General features: G+C 45.7%; 1 protein-coding gene across 1 annotated transcript; it reads left to right on the top strand.

Annotated features, from left to right (window-relative positions):
• The first annotated feature begins 4,885 nt into the window (after positions 1 to 4,885).
• Positions 4,886 to 22,380, top strand: LOC149287099 (myosin regulatory light chain 2B, cardiac muscle isoform-like). Its single transcript, XM_089493341.1, has 7 exons — positions 4,886 to 4,984; positions 10,882 to 10,971; positions 12,230 to 12,305; positions 12,800 to 12,904; positions 15,157 to 15,235; positions 20,588 to 20,636; positions 22,146 to 22,380. The coding sequence occupies exons 1-7, from the start codon at positions 4,982 to 4,984 to the stop codon at positions 22,242 to 22,244; spliced, it is 501 nt and encodes a 166-aa protein (XP_089349467.1). The 5' UTR covers positions 4,886 to 4,981; the 3' UTR covers positions 22,245 to 22,380.
• The last annotated feature ends 306 nt before the right edge of the window (positions 22,381 to 22,686 follow it).

The raw sequence follows: 22,686 nt of genomic DNA, 5'->3' as shown, positions 1-22,686 counted from the left end.
GGGGAATATTTGCCCATAGAGAATCATTGGGGAATATTTGCCCATAGAGAATCATTGGGGAATATTTGCCCATAGAGAATCATTGGGGAATATATTCCCATAGAGAATCATTGGGGAATATTTGCCCATAGAGAATCATTGGGGAATATATCCCCATAGAGATCATTGGGGAATATTTGCCCATAGAGAATCATTGGGGAATATATTCCCATAGAGAATCATTGGGGAATATTTGCCCATAGAGAATCATTGGGGAATATTTGCCCATAGAGAATCATTGGGGAATATTTGCCCATAGAGAATCATTGGGGAATATTTGCCCATAGAGAATCATTGGAGGATATTTGCCCATAGAGAATCATTGGAGAATATTTGCCCATAGGGAATCATTGGGGAATATTTGCCCATAGAGAATCATTGGGGAATATTTGCCCATAGAGAATCATTGGAGAATATTTGCCCATAGGGAATCATTGGGGAATATTTGCCCATAGAGAATCATTGGGGAATATTTGCCCATAGAGAATCATTGGAGAATATTTGCCCATAGGGAATCATTGGGGAATATTTGCCCATAGAGAATCATTGGGGAATATTTGCCCATAGAGAATCATTGGAGAATATTTGCCCATAGAGAATCATTGGAGGATATTTGCCCATAGAGAATCATTGGGGAATACTTGCCCATAGAGAATCATTGGGGAATATTTGCCCATAGGGAATCATTGGAGAATATTTGCCCATAGAGAATCATTGGGGAATATTTGCCCATAGGGAATCATTGGAGAATATTTGCCCATAGGGAATCATTGGGGAATATTTGCCCATAGGGAATCATTGGGGAATATTTGCCCATAGAGAATCATTGGGGAATATTTGCCCATAGGGAATCATTGGGGAATATTTGCCCATAGGGAATCATTGGGGAATATTTGCCCATAGAGGATCATTGGGGAATATTTGCCCATAGGGAATCATTGGGGAATATTTGCCCATAGGGAATCATTGGGGAATATTTGCCCATAGGGAATCATTGGGGAATATTTGCCCATAGAGAATCATTGGGGAATATTTGCCCATAGAGCATCATTGGGGAATATTTGCCCATAGAGAATCGTCTATTATCCCCTCTGTTGTAAACCGCTCGGATTCCCAGTGATTGGGCGGTATATAAATAGATCATATTATTATTATTATTATTATTATTATTATTATTATTTCTCTTGCCCATAGGGAATCATTAGGGAACTCTGCTCTGCATCAGGAATAAGGGAAATTCCTGGCCTGGGTTTCTGTCAGGATAAATGGCAGTCACCACTAGGCATGAAGACCCTTCTCTCACTCTCTCCTCTTTCGTCCTTTTAGGGCCCGTGTGTTCAGATATGGACGAACATCCCACCTTCCCCAGTTTTTGCAGCATTGCCCTTTATCGCTGCTCAGAGGGGAACTATTTTGTTAACTTTTATTTTTATTGGCTTTTTCTTTTACAACTCTCTTTACAAGAAGCGTCTTATAGACATACATTTCTGGTTTTTTCCTTATCCCCTCCCTATCCCTCCCTTTCCTCCCACCTCTGGATTCCACCATTCAGACGCCCGTGGCCACATCCACCACTACAGAGCCACCTATGGAGTCTTCTGGCCAGCCTGTGGCTACATCCACTGCCACAGAGCCACCTATGGAGTCCACCAGCCAGACGCCCGTGGCCACATCCACCACCACACAGCCACCTATGGAGTCTACTGGCCAGCCTGTGGCTACATCCACTGCCACAGAGCCACCTATGGAGTCTACTGGCCAGCCTGTGGCTACATCCACTGCCACAGAGCCACTATGGAGTCCACCAGCCAGACGCCTGTGGCCACATCCACCACCACAGAGCCAACGCCAGAATCTGTCGGTCAGCCTTCTACAACTGTGGCTACCCCTACCACTCCGCCGCCAACTCTGGAGCCTGTGCAAGAAGGTGCCAGCACTGAAAGCCACACCATCATCATGCCAGGAACCAGCACCACAGCATCTCTTCCCCAGCAGCCGGGGACTGAAGCAACCAAGACCAAGCCCTTGACGGACTCTAATAATGAGTCTGTGCTGGAGCTTCTGGTCCCCAGTGCTGCCAGGCCAAAAAATAAAATGCCTGTTGGGGAAAGTTATCTCTTCGGAGACCGCGCCGCCTGTGGACCATGCTCAACCCACCTCCGCTTCAACATCAGTGGTTCCCGAGATTTCCACCGCAACAGGATCTGTTGTTCCCAAGCGGACCAGCACCACGGCATAATCATCTGCCCAGTCCACTACCATGTCCTCTGTTACCAACGGCAGTACTGTGCTGGACATCTAATAACATATGACACCCAGCAACCAATGATATCTTTATTGGACCACCCAAAATGCCCAGTATGCATGTTGCATGCTTTTATTATTTATTTATTTATTTATTTAGAATATAGTGTTTTAACTGTGGGTTTCTGTGTTTTTCATTGTGTTTTCTATTTTAATGTGCTGTATCCAGGATTGGTGTCACGCAGTGCATAACTTAGGGTGTCTCACACACAAACACGCACCATGGATCTCCTCCCATAGCAGACTGCATACCGTATCCTCCCTCCCTGAGGCCTTGCCATTCAACAGCAGACCAACACAGAAATTCACATGGATATCGTTTCCTCCCAACTGAGGGTCATTTCCAACTTATGGCGACCCTATCCTGGGGCTTTCTTGGCTATCCTCTGAGCTTGAGAGAGTGTGCCTTGCGCAGGAGCACCCAGTGGGTTCCATAGTCAAGCTGGGATTCAAACCCTGCTCTCCAGAGTCATAGTCCAAGGCTCAAACCACTACTAATACCCAACAACAGTCTTGCATAGAAACGGTCCTCCAGGAATCTCCCTGGATAAAATGATGACCAATTAAGGGGAAGGAAAGGAAGAGGAGAGAGACAGATGTGTTTTCAACCAAATTACACGCTCCAGCAAATAAAGCACAACCAGCCTGAAGACCAACCAGCAATTGATAGAGCATCATCTAGGACAAGGGTGAGAATTTATCCAGGGCTGGTAGCCATGTTAGCCCTAGAGCAAAGCACAGCATCATCCAAAACAGCGATGCTTTTATGGGGCCAAAAAAGGCTCCACTGTTTTGTGGATTTTGAAGGGTGAGAAGGGTATGCAAGGGAAAGTGCAGCACCTTTGAGAATGCCATTTGCAGCATAAGCTTTGGTAGCCTGAGTCTACTTCATCAGATGCATGTTGGAACTGTGCAGCCTGTGGGCCATATGTGGCCCATGGGGACCTTTCATGTGCCTCCCCTACCCCCGCCACAGGGTCCCCATCTAGGGTTGCCATATCCCGCCAGGGGGCAGGACAATCCCGGTTTGGGCAGTGCTGTCCCGGTCCCGGTCCGGTTTGGCACCCAAACCGGGACGGCCCCACCCACCGCGGTCACCTCAGCCCCCGCGGCGGCTCCAAGGCCTTGCTGAGGCCTGGGAGGGCTCTCCGCGTTTGGAGCTCCAGCCGCTGAGACGCTCCCTCCTGGGCCCCAGCGAGGCCTTGGAGGTGGCTTCGTGGTCAGAGCTCTGGCCACGGGGTCCTCCAAGGCCTCCACGAGGCCAGGGAGGAGGAGGCCGCTTCCCACTGTGTCGATCGCCACGATGAGGGGCGGCCCCCACCTCTTTCCCGGCCTGGGAGCTGGCCCAGGCTTCCTCCCAGACCGGGAGGAGGAGGAGGCCGCTTCCCACCGTGGCGATCGCCGCATTGAGGAGCAGCCTCCGCCTTCTTCCTGGCCTGGGAGCCGGCCCAGGCTTACTCCAAAGCCAGGGAAGAAGTGGAGACTGCTCCCATCGCGGCGATCGTCTCGATGGGAGCCGGCCTCTGCCTCCTTCCTGGCCTGGGAGGAAGCCTGGGCCGGCGATCGCGGAGCCCTGGAAGGCCCCGGCGAAGCCTTCAAGCGGCTCTGCGATCATGGAGTCCTCCAAGGTCTCGCTGGGCCCTGCGAGACGCTGTCTCCCAGGCCCCAGTGAGGCATTGGACAATGTTTTAAAATGTAGGACCTTTTTTTTAAATTTCCTGGCCAGGATTTTTTTTTTTTTAAAAAAAGGTCCTACATTTTAAAACATTGTCCTACATTTGTCCCGGTTTCGAGGTCCTCGGGGATGGCAACCCTAACTCTATAGTTCCCTCTCTTATATGAGATTTCTTATTCTAAGATTCACTCCCCAAACTCCATTCACCATTAAAGGACTCTATAGTTTCCTCTCTTATAAGATTTCTTATGCCAAGAGGCAGTCTCCAGACGCCATTCGCCATCAAAGGGCTCTACAGTTCCTTCTCTTATATTAGATTGGTCAATTTCGCCATCTCTGCAAATTCATTAAGCTTTATAAGCTTAATGGGACTTGCAGTTTGAGGCAGTCTTTTGAATTTCTGCCTCCTGTTCGGAGAATAGTATTAAGGAATTGCCAGTGCCCCCTTCATGAACTACAAATTCCAGGGTTCGATATTTTTATGTATTTAGATAGGATGGAGGTTGAGCAGTTAAAGCAGCATCGTTGAGAGTTCCTGCATGGCATGGAGTCGGACTGGATGTGGTCTCTGTGATCAGACCACTATAACTACATTATATACATATCCCTTTTCTCTTTTTAAGGCTGTGTGGGTGAAATTTCCCCATCTTGTCCTATGAAGATGTCTCTGGTCAATCAAATGCCACTTTGGAAGAGCTCCGAAAAGCACTGGTGCCCCCAGAAAGGCATTTCACCCTCACCCAACGTGGTTTCAGCTTTCTTGTTCTACTTATATGCGGTGTTAATGCTATGGAAGTAAACCTAGCGAGGGGCTGGAAATGCCTGGAATGGCATGGAGGCCCAGTTGGCGCTATTGTCTAAACTCGGAGCCAGCATACTTTGCCCCCCTGGAATAAGCCTATATATAGAGGGACAATACTCATTGTCTGGGGTTGGTGGGCAGAGAAGGTGAAGAACGTCGGCATGGTAAGGGGTTCTTTCTTTTTCTTTCATCCGTCCTTTTTGTTCGTTCCCCCCTTCTCTCTCTACCTGTCTTACTCTCTTTCTTGTACAGTGGATTCTTCTTATCCGCTAGGGTTTGGTTCCAGGATCCTGCAAAACCGAGCCCCATTAAATACAACGTTTCCAGGGTTGTGGTACAATGCTCAGGCCACGCTGGCTCTCATTCGTAGGGTCAAAAGTGTTTGGGTCGCCATAAATCAGAAATGACTTGAAGGCCAGATAGGAGTGGATGGGGCCATGCATGGTTCTCCCTCTTTGTATTTTATCCTCACAACAAACCTGTGAGGTAGATCAGACTGAAAGGTGGTGAGAGGACCAAAGCAGCCTTCAGAGCTGAGTAAGGGATTTGAACTGAGATCTTCCACTCTTTAGTCTAGCCATTTAACCACTGCGTCGCTAGTGGAAATGTTGTTTCTAACTCCAGCCCACTTGCAATACGTGAGCTGCGGTTCCTGAGGACCGAATTAGGACCAGCTCTTGCTTTGCTGTCTGAGCCACTTTTTCTGCCTGAAGAGCAGGTACGGGAATCAGAGAAGTGTCTGGTTGTGTTGCCGTATGAAAACGCACAATGGTGCCATCATCCATTGAAAACTGTCTCCCCAAAAATCTCAGTGGACGATGCCATCATGGTGCCGCTAGTTAGGGGGACATATGCAATGCAGAAAAGCAACACCCCAAGACTTGACGCACGGTGATGGGTTCTCCATTATCTTGGAGGAAAGTAACCAACGTGGTTGGTGTTGCGTGCCTTCAAGTCATGGAGACCCTACGGTGATCCTATCACAGGGTTTTCTTGGAAGGATTTGTTCAGAGATGCCCTTGCCTTCCTCTGAGGCCAAGAGAAAGTGATGTGCCCAAGGCTACCCAGTGGGTTTCCATGGCAGAGCAGGGAATATTTGAACCCTGGTTTCCCAGAGTCCTAGTCCAACACTGAAACCACTACACTACACTGGCAACTACAGCACTGGTTATGACCCCATATGGCTTGGATGCATCATACCCGAAGAACCACATCTGTGACGGTCCTGGTCCCACCACCAGGCAATGGTGATGGTCTTGGCTCCATCACCAGGTTGATGGTGATGGTCCTGGTCCCACCACCAAGTGATGGTAATGGTCCTGGTCCTATCACCATCACAGGTGAGCTTGAGGAAGATGCAAGAGAGCACTTTCCCAGTGTTGGCTGTCTGGGAGTGTCGACCGTCTACATGATGCCTGCACTCGATTCTGAGCTTTTTCCCCCAGTCCACACTTAAATAACTCACCTTACTGTGAGTTTTTGGCTCTCTTCTCAGTGATAATGGTGACAACCTTCAATGCAGGTGCAAGTTACTCCTAGAGCAAGATCCTTAGTGTTGATAGTATGGTTGGGTAGTATTCAGACCTCAGCAACGGTGCCAGAAGAGGCATGGGGATGGGTGAGAAGGCAGTCCCTACTGTTGCCTGTGAGAGCCATAAACCCATAGCAAAAGAGGCCGGGTAAAGGGGGAAATACTTCGGGGACAGCCGAGAATATTTTGGCACCCTAAGACAGGGATTCACCCATTGCTTATTCTGCTACGGCGACAACAGCTACCTTGCAAATTATATATATATATATATATATATATATATATATATATATTCGGAAGCATCCTGAGTCCCAGGGAAGTGTCTGCTGCTTCTAAAACGGTGGAAGGCAGCTGGCGTGGAAGGCGAGGGCTTTGCTCCAAGCCTGCATAATGATGGCAATATTCTTAATGAAAGCAACCTGAGGATGTTGATACATAAGGAAATGATCGCTCTTTATTAATCAGAGCGAAATGCACATGTAATTATGCTAAATGAACTCTGCAGGGAGGCTTTCCATTCCCAGAGCCCCCCGCCTGCCCCACCGCCGCCACCCCACCTCTCACACTTTACGATGTCTTAAAGGGTTTATAAATATTACCGAGGTTTTATGGCATCGTAATGTTTCAGCTCCCCAGTAATGCCACTTTCAAAGGATTAGCCGGAGACAAAACACGGTTGTCAGAAATGGCACAATAATAATTACAAGTTGTAGCCGTCCTGTAATGCAGGGAGAGGAGGAAGGAAGGGAAGCCTAAATGTGCAGACCACACATATTGGATATTTTATATAAACACAGCTGAAATAGGGCAGACCAAGGGATGAGGAGACGCTCTTGGCCTGGCTCTATGAAGTCTAGAGAAACTTGGAGGGCCAGCCCTGCCGTTTGACAGAGTTGGGCAATTGCTTAATATGATGGAGTTCAGAAAAGGAGGCAGCAATGAAAAAGAGCAAAGAAAACCCCATAAAAGCCCACGACTGCAAACAACAAAAACAACAAACCACAAACAAACAAGATGGAAATGATGACGGAAATCCCGGTGGAGATGTCACCTCTTTGTAAATGGAGTTTGTGAGCAGACATAGCCACCCTTCCAAGTCCTATTCTCATTTCTTGACCACAGTCTCCTTTCAGATTAATAACCAAGACAAAGTATGGACAAACCTTTAACCATAGTTTTTTGTGGGGTTTTCGGGGCTCTGTGCCCATGTTCTACAAGAGTTTATTCCTGACGTTTCACCAGCATCTGTGGCAGTGGCATCTTCACAGATGTCTTAAGATGCCAGCCACAGCTGCTGGCGAAACATCAGAAACAAACTCTTCTAGAACATGGCCTCATAGCCCAAAAAAACCCCAAAACTTCACATGTTTCAATGTCCTCATTGTCATTGTTGTGTGCCTTCAAGTCATTTTGGACTTATGGTGACCCTAAAGTGAACGCAGCATGGTGAAGTGGTTTGAGCATCGGACTATGGCCCGGGACACCCGAGTTCGAATACTGGCTCGGCTGTGAAAATCTAGTGGGTCACTTTGGGTATATCACAACTCTCCCTGCCACAGTGGTAATGGCAAACCCCTCTGAAGAAACATGCCAAGGTTTGCCTTAGGGTTGACATAAGTTGGAAAAGACCTGAAGGCACATAGCAGCAGCAACAACATACTGAGGATAGAGCAAGCATGTTTTCTGCTGCTCCAGAGACTAGGGCATGGAGCAATGGAATCAAGCTATAGGGAAAGAGGTTACACCTGATAGTAAGAATTTCCTGATAGTAAGATATGTCTGCTTTGGAGGATGATGGAGTCTCCTTCTTTGAAGGTCTTTAAACAGAGACTGGATGGCCGTCTGTTGCAAGTGTTTTTATTGTGAGTCCCTGCATGGCAGAATGGGGTTGGATTGGATGACCCTTGACATCTAACTCTATGACATCTGAGACGAAATGTAGGCCTGTGATTCTCATGCCACTTTCCCTCTCCGGCATGTTTTTAAAACATCTTTGCTTGACCAAGAAGCCATTTGAAAGCTTGCATGGTGCATTTTGTGAATTTTGGTTGGCCAAGAAAGGTATCCCTCTTTTTGGATCTTCTTTCATTTTCCTGCATGGCCGACTTGGCTATTCCGAATACGTTCTTCATGGGGTTGGGGTGAAGGGGCCCAAAGCATGGGAGTCCTGAAAAGGCTTCATGTAACCAATAGCTGAACTCCTATCCTTATATTATCGGATTGGAGATATAACAGTCCCATGAACAAAAACACATCTGCATTTTGAATCCATCTGCATTTTAGAAATGTACACAGTGGGCTTTCCTCGTTTTTCAAATATGTTGCCCAAGGCGCAGGACTGCTTTGAAAGAAACGCATGGCAAGCGTAGAAATGAACGGATGCTTGAAGATGTTAGTCAGAGTAAAATCTCTTATTTGCCTTCAACTAGAAGTCTCAGAATCCTCATCAGGGATTCTGGAAAGTGTAGTACCCAAAGCCATTTTCCCTACTGGAAATAGAAAGATTTGAAGGACCCTTTGGTTATTTAGGGTTGTCCGGATGGACCCTAAACTGCCCTCTCCTTGCCCCTTCTTTTAGGGAGAATAAAGTGGTAGACAGTCGCCAGATAGAAAGCCTATTATTTTGCATGTGGGAAAATACCTCCTCCTCCTCCTCCTCCTTGATGAATCCAACTGCTCCGTGCTACAAAAGATCTGGAAAACAATATCCCCCCCTTTCCCCCCATTCCCGAATACCCGAACGTCACCTCATTGGCATTTGTCGTGACTTCATCCACCGAGACGCTCGGATTAGCGTTATCGTCTAATTATAGCCGGATTGCAAAAGAAATATATGATCAGGGGGATGGAATGCTGTCCATAAAAGGCGAGGATCGAACAAATGGCAAAGCCGCCGGGTCGGAAAGGAATCCCGGGGGAGAGAGGATCAAGGTTGCAGGCCCCCAAAGCATTTCTTTAGGGGCAATGCTTTGGCCTCACTGTTCATTATATAAACTGCCTGGCATTTTATCCATGGCAGTGACTATTTTTTTAAAGATAGTATCCTAACAGTTCCTAGTGATCCACTATGAATGTGATTGTTGTTGTGTGCCTTCGAGTCATTTCCAACTTATGGTAACCCTAAGGCAACCATACCATGAAGTTTTTCTGGCATGATTTGTTCAGAGGTGGGTTGCCCTTGCCTTCTTCGGTGGTTGAGAGAGCGTGACTTGCCCAAGGCCCATGGCTGAGCGTGGATTCAAGCCCTGGTCTTCAGAGTCATTGTCCAATGCTCAAACCATAGGCATTTATAGGGAAATCATTCCCAGCGTCTTCTCCAATCTGGGCCAAAGATGGCAACTGGGCCAAAGATCTCATTCCTAAGAGCTGCTTTCGATTGCTTTGCACAAGAGGAACTGTGGTTGTTGTTGGGCCTTCAAGGAGTTTCCAACTCATGCTAACCCTAAAGCTACCCAAACATGAGGTTTTCTTGGCAAAAATTTTCAAAGGGCATTGGCTTTTGCCACCTTCTGAGAAAGTATGACTTACCTAGGATCAAACCCAGTGATTTTGCATAGCCAAGAGGGGATTCGAACCCTGGTCTCTAGAATGTAGTCACTCAAACCTTTGCACCACACTGGCTCTCATACAAAAAGATAATTCAACAATATTAAAGGCTGACCAGCAGATACACCAAACCAGAGGCTAGCGGGGGAAAGGAGTGGAAAGAATACTCTGTAGTATAGAATCTTATAATCGTAAAGGACCCTAAAGGCCATATAGTCCAACCCCCTGCCATGCAGGAATGCACAACTAAAACTCTGGAGAGATCCCCATCCAAACTATGTTTAAAGACCTCCAAAGAAGAAGAATCCGCTTCCCTCCAAGGCAATCTATTCCACCGTTGAATGGCCTTTACAGTAAAAGCACAACAACCTCAAAACACTTTGAAATGTACAGCTACAGGGTGAAAATTGCAAAGTAAGGAGGCAAGGAGGGTCATTATTTGTTCTTGCATGCCAGGAGGAAATAGCTGAGGATTTGCAACCGATATAGACACACGGACATATATTTTAACTAGGTTTCCCGGGTGGGAATTCCTTACATTTCTCCGAGATGATAAGGTCAGGCAGTCAGTGCAAAGGAGGACAGCGGACCGAGGGAAAGGAGAGGAGAAATCGGCACAAGAGCAAGGAAAGATCAGATCTAGAGACGAGTGGGAGTGGATGGTTAAAGAAAAGAAAGATGTTCTAAAGCCTTACTACACCGCTTTGGAAAACAGGAGGAGAAATGCTCCAAGTAGATGCAAGGCGACAAAATGTCGTTCCGCAAAGGCACCACAAAACGCAGGACATTGCAAAACAAAATGCAAAATAAAATAAAAAGACTCATATAAAGATACATTCATTTGCAGCTATGTTGCATAAACTGTACCTTGTTATGTACTTGGCTGTATTTTCCCGATGAAACCTCTCATTTTGGAGACAGGGTTCAGCCGCAGTGTTGCAGTGGTCCTCATATTGTAACGGTCTACTTTTTTGAATGTTGCAGGCCCCCAAAATGGCACGGCACAAGAAGGAAGGCGGTGGTTCCAACGTGTTCTCCATGTTCGATCAGAGCCAGATTCAGGAATTTAAAGAGGTACAATCTTTTTAACTCTGCGGTGGGTTGTCTTGGCCAACAACGCGGTGCGTTTTCAATGTGTTCTGTAGGACAAATTGATCCCAGTTACTCGGTTCTCCCTTATTCTTGGTTTGGCTTGGCTGGACAGTTCTTGATTTGATGAAGAAATGTATTCATTTTTGCAAATATTTGGGTACGTACGTACCTTCAAATTACTGTTGGCTTATGACAACCCCATTAATTTCATAGGGTTTCTTGGGCAAGGAATCCTCACAGGTGGATTTGCCATGTTCGTTCCACTGAAATATAGCCTGTAGCACCTGGTATGCCTTGGTGGCCTCCCATCCAAGCCCTAACCACCACTGACCCTGTTTAGCTTCCAAGATCAAACCATCTGAATAACTTGGTAAGATGCTCTGAGAGCCTTTAGGGCTGAAGAGCAGGGTATAAATACTGTAAATCAATCAATCAATCATTCAATCAATCAATCAGTCAATCAATGGGATGTGGAGCCTTCAAGGTATTTAATATCCCACAGCGCTTTAACTGCCACGACTCAATGCTATGGAATTCTGGGCATTGTAGTTTGGTGAGACATTTAGCCTCCTTTGTCAGAGAGCTCTGGTGCCATCACAAACTATATGGCAGTTCAAGTGGTGTCAAACTGGACTATTTCTCCAGTGCAGATGCAGCCTAAAATAAGTGTAGTGGGATGTAGGCTGGGTTCAGACATGCTAGAATACTCTGGGAGCAACTCAGAGTATTCTAGCCCCAACACTGCCCCAGTGTCCTCCCATTACCTTGGGCACTCTGTGACGATGCTGGGTGGCTGTTCACACATGTCATCCTGCTGTGCCACACATTGCCACTGGTGGGACTTGCTTGCTCTGAGGCCACAACAAGGCATCCAGAACCAACCACATGAATGGATGCCTTGTTCTTAGAGCATGAGTGATTTGCACCAGTGGCGGCACCTCCTGGTAGCATGTAACAGCTGTCCACCATTACTATGGAGGGCTCTGGATTGTCCTAGAAGATCTGAAGCAAAAGGTGATTTTATTAAAACCATGTTAAGAGTGGTACAGAGCAGGTTCACTGCCAAATTGGCCGTACGTCATTTGGACCAGAACAGGGACTGGGCCCTGCATTGTCCGAAATGATCACCAAAAAGATGCAGGGAGGATGTTTTATTTGACCTATGAGGACAAGGCCCACAATTGAAGGTCTACTGTCCTCTTGGGTACAAACAATGATCTCCTCTTTGGTTCCTTCACAGGCATTCACAATTATGGACCAGAACCGAGACGGCTTCATCGACAAGGCTGACCTGAGGGATACCTTTGCTGCGCTGGGTAAAAACAACAACAGAATTGCTACATATATTAATCTAAAGGGCTTTTAGAAGTACAATCTTAGAAGCACAAAGAAGATCTCCACATTTGCAGCTTGGACTTTTGTGGACTGATTTATTTGCAGATTTGAATAATGTGTTTTAATTTGTGTAAGCTGCTTTGTGTCCCAATTTTGAGGGGAAAGCGGGATATCATCATCATCATCATCATCATCATCATCATCTCTAGGAATCTCTAGGTCCTCCAGCACAATTCTGCTGGAAGTTGACAACAGAGTTGCACTAAAGGACCAAGGAGTGCTAGAGAAAACACTTCTCTAGGCATTTGTAGGTCCTCCAACATGTTTCTATGGTCAACTTCTAGCAAATGTTGAACGTAGAGTTGCACTGGAGAATCTAGAGATTCCTAGAAGGGTGTCCTCTCAAGTTAATTTTTTTAATAGGCAATGGATTTTTCTTTTAATCTTGTATAAGACAAATGATGTTGTGTCACAGGTCGCATGAACGTCAAGAACGAAGAGTTGGAAGAGATGATCAAGGAAGCCCCAGGTGCCATTAACTTCACCGTCTTCCTCACCATGTTTGGAGAGAAGCTCAAAGGTATGGGACAAGAAGAAACAGAATGGTCTGTCTGGCGCATACATCTCCTTCATGGCTCAGGCTATCTGAAGGACCATATTCTCTGCATATGAACTTGCCCATGTTTTGAGATCTTCTGGGGAGACCCTCTGGGGAGGTCCGACAATCCCCCAAGACCCCTTTGGTGGGAACACAGAAGCCAGGGCCTTTTTGGTGGCTGCTCCAGGGCCTTGTGTAATGTGCTGGATTTCTTGTTTTCTTGATGCTTTTAAACAATGTATAATCATTTCACAATCTAAATATTTAGATCACATACTGTGAGTTTTTATCTATGGTAGTTGTTATCAGGTGCCTTGAATTGCGAACTGGGGAACTGCCCCAACTATCCAGTTTTGGTGGGTCATCTCCAGGCAGGGGACATGGGTGCAAATTCTCTAGTTTTAGTGAGCTCAGCTCCAGGAAAGAAGAAAGGGCTGCATGCAGATTTCTATCTCCGCCAGTTGGTGACTTTGGCCAAGTCACACTCTCTCAGCCTCAGAGGATGGCCATGGCAAACCCCTTTGGAAGAAACTCACTAAGAAAACCCTATGAGAGGTCCTCCTTAGGTCACCATAAGTCAGAAATGACTTGAAGGCACACAACAGCAATAACAAAGACATGCCCCAAACAGGAGAATATGTCCTCTCTGTACGCTTGCATCTCTGTGTGTGAACTGCCAACTGTGGTTAGTATTTAATTCGTTACACATCTTACCAGGGGCCATGCTGTAGATCTCAGGTTGTCGCCTGGAAGTGTGGGGTGATCCTGGACTGGCCACCCTCATCAGCTCCCATAAACTCCTTTGCTCTCTTTCTAACTAGTCTGCATCCCGAAACAATCTTTAGTTAGTCTTTAAGTAAGGGGCTCTTCCACACCCTTGCGCCCATTTGGCGGTGGCAGTGGCAGGAGAAGCGCAAGAAGGAGGAGGTTGTGCTCCATCTTCCTCCTGGACGTCCAGCTTTGAAGTGGCAACCATTCCCTTTTGATTAACCGATGCATCAAGTGGTCTCTTTGAAGGCGGGCGGCATCTCCGTGTGGGATACAAATTGCATTTCTTCCGACCCTTTGTAGAGCGGAGCGGCCCATGTGGTTGGCATTAACACACAGCAATGCTTTTTTGTCATTGTTGTTGTTGTTGTGGAGTGTGGGCCGCTTTTGGGGGGAGATGTTTTCTTTCTTTTCTGCTCAAGTGCTCATCTGGCGTTGGAAGGCCAGGAACTTGCTCCCTGAATCCCAATCTCATCTCTCCCCCTGAATAACTGTTGTGTTGTTCTTGTTAGCCTTTGAGTTGACTTTGACTCATGACAACCCTGTACATGAGACATCTGCACAGTTCTTCCTTGGATAAGTCTATCAATCTGCTATGTATTGCACCTCTTTTTCTCCTACCTTCTACCTTTACTAGCTATGGGCCCAAACAGACAGGCCAAAATAAAGCTGCTTCGGGTCACTTTGGAGGTATGCTGTTTAAATCATGCATGCATCCTAAGAGGCCAAAAGCCATGCCAAATCCATGCTCCAGTCCTAAGGACTGGAGCACAGCTTTGGTGCAGCTTTAGTGCAGCTTCTGGCCTCTTAAGATGTGTGTGTCATTTAAAGAGCATACCTCCGAAGTGACCCGAAGCAGCTTTATTTTGGCCTGTCTATTTGGGCCCAATATTGCCTTTTCTAATGAATCTCATTTAGGCTGCATCTACACTGCGGAAATAATCTAGGTTAACACCACTAACTGCCATAGATCCATGCTATGGAATTCTGGGCACAGTAGTTTTGTGAGATTTCTCTGTCGAGAGAGATCTGGTGCCACTTGTTGTTGTGTGCCTGAAAGCCGTTTCCGACTTATGGCAACCCTATGGCAAACCTATCATTGGTGTTCTTGGCAAGATTGGTTCAGAGGTGGTTTGCCATTGCCTTCCCTTGAGGCTGTGAGAGTGTGACTCACCCAATGTCATCCAGTGGGTTTCATGGCTGAGCTGGGAATCGAACCAAGGTCTCCGACGTCATAGTCCAACATTCAAACCACATTGTGAGAGCTGAAAACCCTCGACAAAACAGCAGGTAAAGGGGGAACTTGAGGGGGCAGGCGGCACAGAATACTTTAGAGACAACTTGAAGTATTCATATGTTTGGCTGCTGGTCCTACTGCATATGGAAATCATGGTGTGATACATGTCTGGACCATGTGCTAAAGAAGTATTTAAAAATATTAAGGCCTCTGCTTGTTCCCCTTCTAGGCACGGATCCAGAAGAGATCATTCTGAACGCCTTTCGGGTTTTCGACCGAGAAGGGAAAGGTTACGTGAAAGCTGACTAGTAAGTTGTTGTGGCTTTTGTTATAAAAATAATCCATTCCCTTCCCTTTTCATTTGAAATGAATAAAGAACTGGTCAGGTTTGCATTTCGTCGCCAATTGATGGCACTGTGGAAATGGAGTCTTTAACACCAATCAGTCTAGATCTGTTGAGATGGGCTGGTTTTTAACTCAACAACCATATGATTTCGGTGATCAGGAGACGGTTCATCCAGATCTCTCATAGGTCCTGCCCGCACTAGCCAGGATACCCAGAGTATCCTGGGTCCAGAGATACCCTGACCTCCCATGGTTAACCTAGTCCCTCTGTTCCAATGCCAGGGCTCCTCAGAAGGAGACACCCATTATCAATTGCATGGCTGGGCACTTTGTTCTGACTTCAGATTGAGCGACATGCTGCCACAGCAAGTACAATACATAGTGGGACACACGTGCGAACAGCTGCCTGGTGTAGCAACAGAGGGCTGCGGAGCGTCTCAGAAGATCCGGAGCAAAGAGGAATTTATTTCACACTGTTTTAAGAGGGAGAATTCAAAGATATAGCCATGTTAGTCTGTGGAATCAGTATGTAGAGAGATCTTGTAGCACCTTTGAGACTCACGGAAAGAAAGACGTTGGCAGCATAAGGTTTGCGTAGACTTCTGTCTACTTCCTCAGATGCATTTGTTGGAGTGGTACCTGGCTTCCACCCAGCTTTCAGTGAGTCTCAAAGGTGCTACAAGACCTCTCTCCGTACTGTTTTAAGAGGAGTGAACCCTGGATTTGGCACTGATCCTCATCCGGATGGTTCATGACTGTCTGAATCCCTTCCCTTCATTCTCTTACTAAAAACCGGTAACATTTCATATGAATACCAAAACTGGATTGAGAAGAGAAGCCCAGGGAGGAAGAGTATGGAGGGAATGGTCAACTTCCTTTGCAGTTGCCCATCCCTGACCTACATTTTGATTGGTTCATACCAATCCATACAATATGAAATGTATTAAAGGCTATAATGTCAAATAAAGCAATAATTCATATTAACATACTGTATATACCTGACTATAGGCCGACCTCTTGTACAAGTCAAAGGCAGGTTTTGGGGCCAAAATAATTATATCAATCAAATATATCATTGATTTCCTACATGAGAGAGGGAGGCTTCTCATTGGAAAGGTTCATTCCCAAAATGTAAGGGGTGACAAGGATGCTCACCTATGCTCTCTCCTTTGGCCTCGACATTTAACACATTGATGTTGCTTCGGTCACAAAGGAAAGCGCAATCGGAAGCAAAAACCTAGGATGAACAAGCACATCTGATCTGAGTTCCAGGCATAGGCTTCATAGAATTCAAAGCACAGTTATGTCCCACCTAAGACTTTCCTGGCTTGCAAACCACAACGCAGTACTTCTCATGGTGCAAAGCATGGTTCAGTCCCAAAGCACAGTTCAGGTGCACGCAGCAAACTTGCCAGGTTTTACCTTTTATTCCCTCTCCCAAATGCCCTCCACACCAAACTTTGCTGAACGCATGAGACAATGGAACATAATGGTCGCTTATGAGACCCGTGGGCAATGTTGATCATTATGAAACCAACCATTAAATCAATCCCGTGACCGTATTTTGAAGCTCGGCTTCCTTTTATATACTTCCAGCGTTTAGACATTTGCCTCTAATAATTTTTTTTTATATAAAATGGCTCGCCCATCGCTTTGAAAATCTTGCCCCTTTCAAGCCGACGGTTGGTATTAATAGATTTTTTTCGTATCGGAAAAAAAACAGAGGGGGAGTAAAGCCATAGGAGAGTAACTCCCCACCACCACCAAAAACTGCCCATGCCTAGCCTTTTAATAAAAACCTTTGCCTCATTAACATCCTTTTGGGGGCATTTCGTTTTTTCCACTGCGGGCTTTCACTCCTCGCATGGAAATCTGTGACTCATTTTGGGTGTCTTGGGACTGATTTTGAGTCGGAGGGCAAAGTTTTTCTCCAGACACATCTATGATGGTGATGGCCATCCAGAGAGAAGGGTAATGGATGCCACCTTGTTGAGCATCCTTGCCATGTTTGGATGGAACGTCACTGTGCAAAAAGAACTTGTAGCGCCTTTACTAACGGAGCAAAAGAAGTTGCAACACTAGCTTTCATATAGCCAACATGGTGCAGTGGTTTGAGCATTGGACTATGACTCTGGAGACCAGGGTTCAAATTCCAGTTCCGCCATATAAAGCCACTGAGTGACCATGGGCAAGTCATACTCGTTCAACCTCAGAGCATAGAAATGACAAACCACCTCTGAACATAGAGAGGTCTTGTAGCACCTTTGAGAGTAATTCAAAGAAAGAAGTTGGCAGCATGAGCTTTCGTAGACTTCAGGCTACTTCCTCAGATGCATTTAGATGCAATAATAATAATGATGATGATGATGATGATGATGATTATGATGATGTAGAGAGATCTTGCAGCACCTTTGAGACTAAGTGAAAGAAAGAAGTTGGCAGCATGAGCTTTCCTAGACTTCACTCTACTTCCTCAGATGCGTTTGGTGGAGTAGAAGCCAGGCATAGACATATATATGTCATTGGTATATGTGAGGACGTCAATTCAAATTACAAATCTTTTGTGTATGGAAACGAAGTGGCAGGTCCAGTTTTAACCCCCACTTGAAAGAAAACCCCATCATAGGGTTGACATAAGTAGGAAATGACTTGAAGGCACGCAATGCAGCCATGGAGAGTAACATTACTTACAGAGTTATATAGTGGTTGCACTACGCTGCCTTGTTAGTGAATTGCAACGTTACAGACCCAAATGTCTGTGCACCTCTGCACAGCAATGCACAATGTGCACCTCTAGTTGCAGTGTTCAATGCACATCTGCACATGGAGTGCACAAGCTCAAGGACAACAATGTGAAGTCGAAGGCTTTCATGGCCAACATCCATAGTTTCTTTGTGGGTTTTTCAAGCGATGTGGCCATGTTATAGAAGAGTTTATTCCTGACATTTCACCAGCATCTGTGCCTTTGGCATCTTCAGAGAATGCTGGCATGGAAATGAGTGGGGTAGTACAGAACAACACACAGATTAACATGGAAATCACTCCTCCCAACCTAGTCACACAGTGTGTGTGTGTGTGTACCACTCTCTTCCATGCCAGCATTCTCTGAAGATGCCAAAGCCACAGATGCTGGCGAAATGTCAGGAATAAACTCTTCCAGAATATGGCCACGAAGCCCAAAAAACTGACAAAAAAGCAAGGACACCCCATTCACAATCCTGCTTCTGCAACCTTGGACTGAGTCTGGCCATTCTCAACTGTAGCTTATTCAGCTTGCGTGTAAACCCAGCGCATATTTTCCACAAGAGGACAAAGACTGGCTTTGGGGGTTGGTCAGGAGAACTGGGAACCATCAGGAGAAGGTTCAGACCTTCCTCCTGCAATGCCAAGGTCCTGGTCCAAGCCAAGCTTACCCAGGGGAGCTGTTAAAAAGAAATATGAGCGAGGAGATCCAACTGCGGACCTCAAAACATCTCATCTCTTTTGGCCCCAAGACTGCGGGCGACCTCTGATGGAAACCATACAAGGATCAAAGCCTTCTCAGAGGCACATGCGTGACAGCGTCTGCAATGCCACAATGTTCTCCTCAGGCTGCGCTGTGCGCCAGATCATCCCAATTAGCCAAACAATTTGTTCCATTTATTTTTTGTGTCCAAAGTAGCCTTCTAAGAGTTATTTGCAAACCGAAGAATGGACTTCGATATATTTAATTTAAAAATAAATAAATTAGAGACGCCCGAAACCGATCCCAACTGATACGATCTCGCGCTCCACATCAAGGCCGATGGAAACGATAGGAAATTTATACCATTGTATTATAAATCCAGTTTGGGGAGGGGAAATGAATCTATGATTTTCCTTCTTTCTGTTTTTGGTCCCACCCAGCCGCCGAAGAAACAAACGGCACGGAAAACAACAACCGCCAAGAGCTCAGAGCTCCTCCGTTTGGAAAATCTGAATCTCCGTTTCTCTATAAAATAAATAATGGAAACTGTGCTGGGTTATTTTCCCGTTCCTCCTTATGGCGAACGGTGCCAGAGGCTGACGTCCTCGGCTTTTGAAGCTTAGAATTACGTTTGATCCTCCTCGATTCGCCACCCAAAACCCCTCCTTTCCAAACCTTGCTTCAAATTCTTTCCAAAAAATAAACCCCTCCGCTGGATGCAAGTGAATGGAAGATGCCAAACAACGCGGGGCATCTTCATAAATAACATTAAAAGAAAGGCAGGGGAAAATGTATACCTCTTTGGAAGACAAGGTCTGGCTCTTATGGGCAGTTTGGGCTAGAGTAGACCCACTGGAGCAATGGGATCGGATCTGAATGTAGCAGTCGAGTCGACAGAGTTGGTTGGGACTTGCTCTAAGCCAACTCTGTTCAGATACAGGTTGGGTCTTCCTTATCCAGATTCCCTAAGTCCAAAATGCTCCAAAATCCAAGACGTTTTTCATGTCTGGCTGAGACAGTGATACCTTTCCTTTCGGATAGTGCAGTGTATCCCAACTTTGTTTCGTGCCCAACATTATTAAACGTATTGTACAAAATTACCTTCGGGTTATGTGTTATAAATGGATTTCATGTTGAGACTTAACTCCCGCTTCCAAGATATCTCAATACGTAGATGCAAATACACTCATCCCTCCATATTTGTGGCTTTGATATTTGCAGCTTTGATTATTCACAGACTGGATTAACATTCTCTAGGAATATCTAGTTCTTCCAGTGCAACTCTATGGTCAACTTTAACTAAAAGTTGCACTGAAAGACCTAGAGATTCCTAGAGAGAATACTCTACTAGGCCTTTGAGGTTTCTCCAGCACAGTCCTATGGTCAGTGTCTGTTGGACATTGACCACAGAGTTGCAACAGAGGAGCCAGAGATTCCTAGAGAGAATACCCTACTAGGCCTTTGTAGCTCCTCTGGTGCAGTTCTATGGTCAGTGTCTGTTGGACGTCGACCACAGAGTTGTCCTGGAGGACCTAGAGATTCTTAGAGAGGTGTCCTCTCAGGTAAAAACGTGGTGGTTTTGTTATTTGCCGTTTTTCCATATTCACGGGGGTCTTGTGCCCCTAACCCTAACGAATATGGAGGGACAAGTGTATTCCAAAATTGAATTGTTTCCCCCTCAAAATCCAAAATACTTGTGGTCCCAAGCAGATAAGTGAGGCTCAACCTGTAGTAATTTAATGGAGACTCAAGATAAGGGAGACTCAACCTGTAGTAAATCGGTGTGGTGCCAGTATTTTTGTTAAAGAAATCAACAAAACATTTACTGCATTAACTGTGGTGCGCCTGCATTTTATTTTCTTGTCTCCAGCATGAAAGAAATGCTCATGACGCAGGCGGACCGGTTCACCGATGAGGAGGTAAGATTGATTTCTGCATGCATAGTTTTGATTTTTGATTCCCTTTGGATTACCCTTCGTTAAAAAATTAACATCTCCAGTATTTGGAAGGAAGGTGTTTACTGTCACCGCAGATGAAGCACAAACATAGCAGGGTCGCCACCTCTTTTTTCCAGAGAGGCAAACTGCAAATCCCAAGAGTCCATAGGATGGAGCCCCAGGGCTTAAAGTGGTGTCAAAGTGTGTTATGTTTACAGTGTAGATGCACCGCCAGTGGAAGTTACTCACCATACAGCAACTAATTCAGCAGGGCTACTCTAATTCTAACTAACCTAGAGGATGCAGGCTTCAAATGAACAATTTGAAGAGGAGAACGTAGAGGAAATATATAGGTAGAACAAAATAAGGATGAAAGTAAGCTAATACTAGGATTTATGGATAGGAATAGATACAGAGTGTTATAGATGTGCCATCGAGAATTTTGAAATATACAGAATGTCAATGTGTCCGAGGGAAACAAACAAATTGGCATTTGATAGGAAGGAAGGAAGGAAGGAAGGAAGGAAGGAAGGAAGGACGGAAGGTTTGTGTGAAGATTGTTATATGTATGTAGATGAAGGTTAGAGTAAGTGGACGAATGTTAAGGGAATGGGGAGAAGGAGAAGAAAGGAGGAAGAACGAAGAAAGTGTAATAAGAAAGGTAGAAGTAGGTGTAAGTAGGAAACTACGGAAGTAAATGTTGTGGGGCGGAAGAAGGATTAAAGTTGAAGGAGTTTGGAAAGAAGGAGTTAGATCGATAGTGGGGAGGAAAGAGAGAGATCATCACTACATCTTCATAGGCTGCATCCACGCTGCAGAAATAATCCACATTGACACCGCTTTAACTCCCATGGCTCAATGCTGTGGAATTCTGGGAACTGAAGTTTTGTGTCACATTTAGAGAGCTCTGGTGTCGCGACATGCTACAATTTCCAGAATTCCACAACAGCTAAAATGGTGTCAACCTGGATTATTTCTGAGGTGTGGATTGGAGACGTGAGCGGCATCTCCCAATGCAGAACCTTAGTCTATGGATTCCATCGCTTCAATCTGTGGGGAGAAGGGGGTAAGAAATAATAATAATAATAATAATAATAATAATAATAATAATAATAATTTATTATTATTATTATTATTCAATGGGGGGGGGGGGGAACTGGGAGACATTGTACTTACTCCCTTTGGCCTGGGCACACATGGTAGTTGGAATTTCATTGCGGATGACGGTCAAAGAATGTTGCCCTAACGCAAAGATGTCTTCCCAGCTGAGATGGAAAGAATTTGAGGCTTCGAAAAATCCAAATACAGGAAAGTGAAACCAGCTGATTTATCAACCTGACACATATGTAGAAGCTTGTCTATGTTCACTGCAGAGAGAGAGAAAAAGGATAGTGCCCATGGTTTGAACGCTACTCTTAGTCCCAAACATATCTGAAAGAGACTCCGATGTCCCATGTTTTCTAACGTTCTCTCCTTGCTTGTCTTCCCCAGATCAAGCAAACGTTTAGTGCTTTCCCACCAGACCCTTCCGGGAACCTCGACTACAAGAATCTTGTGTATGTTATTACCCATGGAGAGGAGAAAGACTGAGCCGACTTGAGAGTCTCGGTCAAGAGTGACTCTTCACCCGCTGCATCTTCAGGGCATCCGGATTGCGTCCCTTCATGAGCCATGGAGCTGAAACCTGTAAAACGCGCCGCGTGAGATTAAAACCTGTTATACAAAATTCTTAGTTTTCATATATGTACGTGAGCCAAAGGTACCATTTTGAGTTCACTTCCTGTCCACTTCCCCAGGATCTAAAGAACCATGCCCTATAAGGAACGATTTAGGGAGCTGGGGATGTTTAGCCTGGAGAAGAGAAGGTTAAGAGGTGATATGATAGCCCTGTTTAAATATTTGAAGGGATGGCATATTGAGGAGGGAGCATGCTTGTTTTCTGCTGCTCCAGAGACTAGGACCCGGAGCAATGGGTGCAAGCTACAGGAAAAGAGATTCCAGCTCAACATTAGGATGAATGTCCTGACAGTAA

Source organism: Sceloporus occidentalis, unplaced genomic scaffold (genome assembly GCF_023333645.1).
Source record: "Sceloporus occidentalis isolate IW3139 unplaced genomic scaffold, rSceOcc1.0.p SCAF_64, whole genome shotgun sequence".
NCBI classification, from domain to species: domain Eukaryota; kingdom Metazoa; phylum Chordata; class Lepidosauria; order Squamata; family Phrynosomatidae; genus Sceloporus; species Sceloporus occidentalis.
Note: the sequence above shows the minus strand (reverse complement) of the source record. Positions and strands in the feature narration are given on the sequence as shown.

What these genes read in the sequence shown, in the direction of transcription:
- LOC149287099 (XM_089493341.1), top strand. An exon ending in GGATACCTTTGCTGCGCTGG is followed by an intron (nt 12,306 to 12,799) that starts GTAAAAACAACA and finishes GTTGTGTCACAG; the next exon opens with GTCGCATGAACGTCAAGAAC. An exon ending in ACCGGTTCACCGATGAGGAG is followed by an intron (nt 20,637 to 22,145) that starts GTAAGATTGATT and finishes TGTCTTCCCCAG; the next exon opens with ATCAAGCAAACGTTTAGTGC.